Raw genomic sequence first — 9364 nt, forward strand, 5'->3', positions numbered from 1 at the left:
TGCCCTTTTCAAATAAACAGTAACACAGAATGAAAAATACTGCCTAGAAGTCATTTCTCCTTGCATTTTCTTCTTTTTGGCTTCTTGCAATAAATGAGCTCAGTGCTTTTCCAGAGAATTAAATATTGGCTTATAAGTTTGGGTTTTTTAATTTTTCTAGATGAAACTGAGGCACACATTGACTATGAAGATAACTTTCCTGATGACAGATCAATACCTATTGCTGAGAATGACCATGGCAATGGCAAAGAGGAAATCGAGCAGGAGCAAATACAGCTTTCCTTCAGTAAAAGTTCAGAGGAAGGAAGAACTGGAAGTACCAAAGCGGTTACTCAGCACACAGACATTTCTGAAAAAGGAAGCAGGGCACCAACTGACTCCCCCGTGTCACTCCTAAGCCAAAAAAACTTGTTTTGGTTTCCATCTGAAACTTTCAGTGAGCCTGAATCAGAGAAAGTGACAGATGATTCAAAAAAAGCACAGTTTTCTGAAGGTGATAACCACATTGGAGTGAAGACAGCCTATGATGAACCTGGAGCCAAAATGTTTTATGACAACGAGGATTTCCCCATTGGACCCATTCTCACAACCAACGATACAAAGACAGTGATGGATGCAGTTGCCATCACTGATGAGTCGTGGCTGGATGGATATCCAGTAACACAAGAGGTGGTAGAGGATGATGAGGAGGGTGATAAAGTTGACGGCTCGATGGGCACAGAAGATGACATCATCCTCACCACTGACCAGCCAAATCACGTGGAAGTAAGAAAATCAGAAAATGGCAGCCCAGCCCCAGAGGAGGGTCTAACTCAGATTGCAGCAGCAACAACAGGGGTAGATGATGAAGGGGCTAAAGAAACACTGGAACCACTTACATCAGTGAGTGGTCTGGAGAACTTTAGTGTGAGTGGGGGTTATGATGATGCTGTGTGGGAACATCCCGCTACATCTCTGGAAACTGTGACTCAGGAACCCAGTACAACCGTGCTGTTTGACATAACCAGTGTAAAAACCTCCATGCCAGAAACCTCTGTGGCCATCTGCCCCTCCGATCACACTCCATACATAGAACCAAGAGACACAACCACCTACTCAGAACAAGTGGCAATCACTGCACCAGCTCCAGACATCATTACTGACACAGCGTCTCAGGAATTAACTGAGCAGGAAAATCTCACCCAGAGCCTTGGAGAGAAGCCCGTCCCCACTTCTGAGCCTTGTGAGGGAGAGGATTGTCCCAAGTCCAGTAAAGGTGCTATCATAGCAGTAATAGTGATTCTTCTCTGCTTGTTACTGGTTGCAGCTGTTCTGGCAGCGTGGTTTTTCAAAAAACGGCAGCAGAAAAATTCTGTCTATAAACTAAATGGAAGGTGTCAGCCCAGACATCACTGTTACCACCACTACCACCACCAGCACATCGAAATGCAGAAAGTCTAACCAGGGGCCTTTTGGCAGAGATCAGAAGAAAAAACATATTGATGCTAGAAGAATCACATGACTCATGGATGCTAAAATCCAGCAGTGCAGAAAGCAGAAGAAAAAAAGAATGCTGGAAGAACATAGAAGACAGAAAAGATTTCATCCTTTTGAAATTGCTTTCTAGCATATTTGATTTTTCAGAGCTAAAGAATCTGTGCATTTTTATCACAAGGGTCTTTGGGAGTCACCAGCAGGACACAGTGTGCTCAGTAGTACATCTTCAATTTTTTCTGCTTTTACATTTTGCTCCTATTAATAATAAATTAATTGATTAATTTCTGTGTTACCTGGCTATAGAGTAATGGTGGGGTTGGTCAGGCCTCTTTGGTCTGTTCTCAGTGGAAAAGGAAAAGAAGGAGGGAAGAATGGAAGAAGGATGTTTTTGGAGCAACCACACACTTGGTGTTTGCTCCTTTTTTAGAACCTGCCTGAGCTGGTCAGGATAAACCACCATAACAAATTATTACCTGATGCATCTTTAAAAGAAAAACTATTTGCTACCAGACTTTAATGGATAGTATTGCAATGATTACTAAGGTAATTTTCTTCAATGTTGTGAATTTAACAAGCCAAAAATGTTGGATCATTATGCTGCTCTTCTGGAAAGTGTTCTTTTAGCCTTTGTGAAGAAATGCCATTCTTATAACTAATCTTCCTGTAGAAATGATGATGTTTCCCTGGAATTCAGAGGATACTGTAAGTGCCATTCTTCCTTGAGTATGAGCAGGAGAGGAGTCAGAGCACCTTTGAATCCAGGTGTTGTGATGAATAGCCTCTCATTACAGGGCCAAACACTGATAAAGCACTTTCCAGGGGAACCCTATGTAAAGTTGGCTGCTTTCTGAACACAGTGTTGACTGACCAAGATACTGAACTTTAATTCACAGCCAGTAGTACCTCTGGCAACTGAAGCCACGTGTAAGACTTTTGCCATGTGAACTCTGTGGAAGGACTGATTTTTCACCATTCTGCTCTTGCATTGGTTGGAGGGGGGATATTGGCTCTGGGTGATGGGCAGCCCTTTGCATGCTGCTTATTGTGGTTTTAAAGATAAAGCAGACCTGGGAAAGAAATAAATTGCATCTAGTTAATAAAATGCACTCAGCTTCTAGACTGGGTGTCGGCATAAAAGAACCGAGGCTTTTCTAACAGCACATTCCATCTCCAACAGTTCTGAAAATAAACAGGAAGAGAGGGGAACATGTTTTCTAGAATCCCTTAGCATAGTCCATGTGAGTTCAGTTTGGGGTCCTCACATTTCTGAATGAACAAGAGGAAGTCTAGCAACTGTGAATAATCTGCAGGTCAGAAAAAATTCATCTGCCATTCAGCCTTAGTCAAAGAGTAAAAAAAGGCACCTGGGTGGAGTTCATTCCATGTTCTGGCTTAAGTCTCAGTGGTAATCACCTCTAAGCCCATGCAAGATAAGCTTTATGAAATGGAGTGCAGAATTGGGCCCATTTTACATGCAGCCATCAGTCTCAGGGCTGGTAAGCAAAACAAAGCATTTTTAGACAGTGGCTATGGGTTATCTTAGAGAGTTTGACCTCAGAGGGGTAAGAGTTGAATCTTGTTGCCTGGCAAGAGCCACCGTAAATAAAAATGACAGAAACTGTACAGATTTGTAAATATGTCTCTGACATATGCATGACTGTATGCTTTTAATGCATTCTACACTATGAAATAACTTAGAATTTCTGTTGTAAACTATTTTTTTTAAAGCAGTTAAAAAAGAAAAACCCAACAATGGATTTCACACCAAGCAACTTCATGGAGACTGTTAACTCAACTAAAACATATCATCTATACCCCCATGGAAATATGCTGAAAAATAAACACAGGAACATCCATTTAAAATGTTGCTTAACTGAAAGGTACAAGTAGGTGTTACAGTTCTGTGTAGCATCATTAAAAATGAAAAGTCAATTCTATTTGTCCCAGGAACTGAAAGTGTAAAACTGAGACTCAAAATATAATTAAAAAACAAATTGTACAAGGATCTTATTTGAGACTTAGAAACACTTGTTATTCATGAACCAGAAGAAAGTGTACATTAACATAATACTTTGGAGATATTTAAATAAAACTCAAGTTACAAAAACACCAGGAACGGAAGTGCGTGAGTGTGTTCTTGTGCAAATCATCTGGTTTGCCCGCAAATTTATGGAGAAAAGATAGGCCTGTTATTTTTATAATTCTTGTAGAAGATATTTTGATATTAAAAATATTAGCTAAAAAGTGTTTAGCTTAGACTGCCAGCCCAATTCTGTTTTAGAACATCTACCCTCCTTTGCAGCATCATCTGTTTGTATTCACAGTATTCACTTAACCAGAATGATTCAGGGAGTTTGGAAAAACTAATAAACAGATGGGGATAAACAGCTCTTCAATGATACATTTGACTCAGACTTCCTTCTGTGTGTGAAACTTGGCTAATCACAGATAATGAGAATGGCAAACAACACATACATTATACGATGAATACAAAATCTTAACGCAATAAGGTCAAAATAGAGTAAGAGATGAATTATTTAGGAATCAAAGCTGAAACTGCCCACTGCATGCTGAAATCAGGAGAGGAAAAAAAGGGGGGAATACCAGAAGTGCTTTTTTGATGGTGACATCCAGCCATTGATCTGTTACTCTGTGATAAAAGTCATGTATCATTCTCTTCTAGGGAAACCACTTATTACAAGAGGCTGGTCAGAATTTGCCCACTGGGGTCAAGACTGAGATATGATCTCCCTTTCCTCTCCTTTCCTTTGTTAACCTATTAACTTGCCCCCATTTCATACAGACCTTGTGCTACAGCGTCTGAACAGAGACTGTGCAAATTCACTTCAGCAGGCTGAAGAGTGACACTGTGGGGTGTCACAGCTACTGGCAGTGTTTGGGGGTTCAAACTCAGGCAACCAAAAGGAAGTCATTCTCCCTTATACAGACGCACTGGGTTCATGCATTTTTAGGTGTTTGCTAAGTTCTCAGGCTGAAATCCCCTCAATTTCTGTGCTTGTCCTAACAATATATGGTTATTGTGTGGTACTGCCTTATTGCTTACTGTACCTCAAAAGCTATTATGCTGGAGATTTATTGCCATGGCATTAGACCCAGCATAGATTGACTTTTTTCTTCAATTATTTACCTTTTTTTTAATACCAAAAAATTTGTAATCCCAAGATACAATATGTGAAAGATTAAGGTATGTAGCTATGAATGATCATTTTAAAATTACCCTTAAGAAGAAATTATTACACTATCATAAGACTTGGCAAACTACAGGGTTTCTACCAGCTCAGGATAATACTTAAGTGTTTAATCCTCTTTCAGACAAGTGATAGTAAGAACGGGGAAAAGGCAGAAAGACCTTTTTTTTATTTTCCTTTTAAGTTAACAGTCATATAAACTTATTTCTCTGACTCCCATATTGCCACCTGAAAGTAAGCAATTCCATTACTTTGCAAAAGAATTAATCAGGGAAAAAAGCACATTTGTTACTTCATGATATTGAAAAGACTTACCCATGAGATATATCAGTGGGAAGAAAAAGTTAAAAATAATCAAAGAAAATTTAGAAAGTTTTTCTACAGGAAAGGTTAGCATTCATAAACTTCAAAATTTGAACTCTCTATAGCATTTCATTTCCATATAACATCAGTACTTTAAGGAGAGAGAAGGGGAAGGAGGAGAGATGGAGATGGATGCCTAAACCACTGAATATTTCCTCACCAAAAAAAAAAAGGAAAAAAAAAAAAGGTATTTATTTTAATATATTCTCCTAGGCACTGAGGAGGACTTAAGATACAAACCCTTGATTTGCTGGGATGTGCAACCCAACTTACTTTGGCTATTTCTTACTTAACTCTTTTTTTGTATAGAGCTTAAACTCTCCACACTAGGTCATTCAAGTCTTGAGTCACCAGGAAAAAGAAGTCGCTGTTTAAAGTATGGCAGACAACCAAAAGTTCAGACAGCTGCAATGAAGGATTAGTTGTGGGTTTTTCTCACTGCCTTGCTACAAACTGCATCACAGCTCTATGTTCAAACATTATTAAATGGGAATGTTTTCTCTGGCACTGACTACTCCTCCCCACAGTTTAAGTATTGAATTTTTTTAACCGAAGTAGCTTTGGTTTACAGCTCACATTAGATCTTAAAAACATATTTCCATAGTAGCTGGCATATGCAGGCAACTGTTTATTCTCAGTACCAGTCATAATAAACATTTGTACTTTTATAATCCAACAAATCTTTGTCTAATCACGACTACGTTCTCTGAGCTGCAAAATTTGCATGCTATTTAAACCATTTTTCATGAAGACTCTCTTGAAATGGAAAGATCTTCTAAGTGTGTCACCTTTATCAATACAGACCAATAATTCACTTAAAGGATGTGAAGATAAATGGTGGGTATTGATGGCAACAGTCTGCTGAGAAAGAACTCTGTAAAGCAGGACATGCTATCAGATTTTCAGGGGGATAGTTTTTCTGGAAAGCATGGAGAAATAACACCTCGTTGGTTGGATGGGCTCTTTGGGTGAATTAAGAACAGCAACTGACTAACTTTCAGGCTTATATTCTAGCATTCCAAAGCAGTAAAACTCTGGAAAATGGAGCAATTTGAATTTGCTTTTGGCTCATGCCTTGTCAACAGAAGTAATGAAGGTCTGCTTGCAGGATTGCTACAGCAAGTGAAAGGGCCCAGCAGGACATTTGTATTCCCATTGAACTTGCCAGAACTGATCATTCTAAAAGTATTTGTTTTTCATAGCTGATTTTATTGGCAATAGGAATTGCCGACACACAGAAGTATGGAGCCTGAAATGCTCTTTTATGGGAGCAAAGTTAAGCTTTGAGGAGAAAAATCACTACCACCCGTCTTTCTTTTTTTAATTACTGTTGCCATTTTTGAGGATGAAGTCACAAGGAGCAAGTAATAAAAAGAATTGCTATCCGTAAGAGCAGGCATTAATTTGAAAAGGATTATACTCTTAGCAGAGTCTGTGAAATGCACTGATCTTCAGCCTGTGCATCTCCTCCCTTACCCAAGTTTTAATTTTTACATACGAAAGACTGTCCTGACAACCAGTGGTTCTGTTTTTCACCTAGACAAATATCCACCTCAGTGTGACACTCTTTCTGACTCAGTTTAATCTTCAGTTTTCAAGCAGTTCCCACTCATGCAGGATTCCATTCAACAAGAAAACAAGCTCAGGACTCACACGCATGCAGCCCCCTGTGCTACAAATCTGTCAGAAAATGGGCTTCACCCACCAATCGCCTCTAAGTGGTGAGGGAACAACATGCAGATGGAATTATTGCAGACTTGCTTGTGAGCACAGACAGAGCACCAGAGGCCAGCAGCAGCTAGAAATGTGAGTAATCATTAAAAGGTGTAGCTGTACAGCTCTACAACAGGCGATATACTACCACCAAGGGAGCCAGAGACAGAGTACCTATGCTGAATTCAAACCTGCCACATGAACACGGTGTATTCAAGCAGATGATGTTCCCATGAGCATCGGTGTCATACCGCAAACTTTGACAAATGTGGAGATAAAGCTAAATACCCCATCAGATGAGGCAGAAGCTGCTAACATCTGAGGCAGACAACTCACAACTGCAGGAGTTTGAGGTGGCAGAAATATTCCCACTGCCTCCCAAGAAGAGTTGGCAGGACCAGAGAAGTGGAAGAAGAAACAGTTATTACAGTCACATGTAAATGTTGGCATTTAACAAAAGCAGCAGGAAAAGAAAAATCAGTTAAAAGAACCTGAGAATGCTGAAAAAAACCACAATAAATACTGAAGAACTGGAAGAGGAGTTATTTCTCATTAGAAAAGAACAAGAGTTTGAGAACTACTTGTACCTATTAAGATGGAACTGACTTGGGACTATATGTAGTGGAAATTAAGGAAGCCAGAAAAAAATCACAGACATGTTAACAAAATGAAAAAACAATCATGATTCTATATATCATGAGGCCATAGGAGTACCAGTTGCCTCCTCAAGTTAAATTGAATGGTAAAGGACATCAGACTTACTATAATGAGGCTCAAAAAAAAAATTTGTTGGCTAATGGACATCTTAGTAAACCAAGAAGTCCCCACCCGAGAAGGAACAAGGAGGGGAGTTTAGCTGCAAGATCAAGAGCTGAGGAAATGAGTGAATGAGAGAAGGGATTAGCTAAGGAAGCTCTTTAAGATCAAATCACAAGCTTGCCAGAAAATTGGTCATACCTGAGAGACTTGCAATAACCACTGAAAAACTGTTCGATGAAGAGGAAAAATCAGGGTTCATGGGCACCAAATGTATTCCCACTGTAATGGGAATCAAATAAATCACGAAACAGGTAACTCTGGTGCTTAGTTTTTACTGGTGGAGTGAAAATACGGCAATATTTTACCATGTCCTTTGCTCTTTAAAAACAATAACAGGAACGTCAAAAAATTCATGCTGGAAAGGAGAACAGAGTTCTTTAACTGGAGAGAAATAATTCTAGGCGCAAAACAAAGAGGTCCTGGAAATCATTTTCTCTCATCTTGTACCTACTGCAGTCTATGCTACTTGCTCCACCAACAGGCAACACCTGACTAGGAGCTTTATGCACGTGTTATTTCCACAGGGGATGTACAGTCATGGAACACCTTGGGCTTGTAACTCAGGAACCTGAATTACAACCATTGCTCTTGGAGCATTTGAGGCTTTGCACTGCAGTACCTACAGACAACAGCATCCAGGAGCTGGGGCACCACAGGACAGCAGAGAAACAAACAGCCAGGCAACAGCCAGAGTTTGGCAGAGCTCTGAAGTCAGTTTGGTAAATGGTGATAGCAAAAAAGTGAGCTAAAAATGGTGTAAAACAAAGGCAGTGTAGATGGATACATCCATCTCCAACCAGCTCCACATCCTTTGATGGTGGAATTTCTGGATTTGAATGCTAGAGCATCAAAGATGAAGCTATTGGCTATCACAGAATCATGGAATCACAGTATCACACAATATTATGAACTGCAAAGGACCCACAAGGATCATGGAGTCCAACTCTAGGCCTTGCACAGGACACCCCAAAAGTCACACCATGTGCCTGAGAGCATTGTCCAAATGCTTTTTGAACTCTGCCAGGCTGGAACTGTGATCACTTCCCTAGGGAGCCTGTTCCAGCACACAACTACCCTCTGGGTAAAGAATCTTTTTCTAATATCCCACCCAAATCTTCCCTGACACAGCTTCAGGCCATTCCCTCCAGTCCTGTCGCTGGTCACAACAGAGCAGAGATCAGTGCCTGCCCCTCCTCGTCTCTTCACAAGGAAGTTGTGATTGCAATGAGGTGGTTGAGCTCCTGACGACAAAAATTGGAGTTGTCCATGCAGGCTGGAAGGTAGAAGGACAAAAGGGGACTCCAGAGCAGTAACCTCTCCTTGGAGCATACACATATCTCCAACAAGAGAAAACTAAGGATGAATTGGAGAAGCTACCCCAGTAGGATATTACATGTATTTCATGGGGTGAGGTGATGGTTTACAATCAACTGCTTGTAAACATCAACTTCAGTGGATTAGTTGTGATTTATATTAAAGCAGTTATAAAAGCCAATCTGATCTTCCAAACATCTTTTACATACAAATTCAAATGTTTCACTGCTACCATACGCTGAAGGACACTGAAACCTCATCCTATGGATTCTCCTTCTTATTCTTATTCCCTGTAGACACCCAATAGTGTAGACTACTACAGCTTATACAAACTACAGCAGCAACAACTTGGCAAGTTAATGTAGATCATGTTTTGCCTTTTTAAAAACTCAAAGCAAATTAAAGGTTTGTAATTCACTTCCATTCAGCTGAATGACAGTTGCATCATAGGAGGTGAATGCTCACCTGGA

At 40.0% G+C, this 9364-nt stretch overlaps 1 protein-coding gene across 1 annotated transcript in view; it reads left to right on the forward strand.

The window, feature by feature from the left end:
- SUSD5 (sushi domain containing 5) overlaps positions 1-2422 on the forward strand; it is a 40831-nt gene extending 38409 nt beyond the window's left edge. Inside the window, exon 5 of the mRNA XM_066328058.1 lies at positions 161-2422. Within this exon, the coding sequence (XP_066184155.1) occupies positions 161-1440 (1280 nt within the window). The 3' untranslated portion in view covers positions 1441-2422. The remainder of the gene's footprint in view (positions 1-160) is intronic.
- Positions 2423-9364: the final 6942 nt, after the last annotated feature.

The sequence above is a fragment of the Sylvia atricapilla genome, chromosome 1, assembly GCF_009819655.1.
Source record: "Sylvia atricapilla isolate bSylAtr1 chromosome 1, bSylAtr1.pri, whole genome shotgun sequence".
Lineage (NCBI taxonomy): Eukaryota > Metazoa > Chordata > Aves > Passeriformes > Sylviidae > Sylvia > Sylvia atricapilla.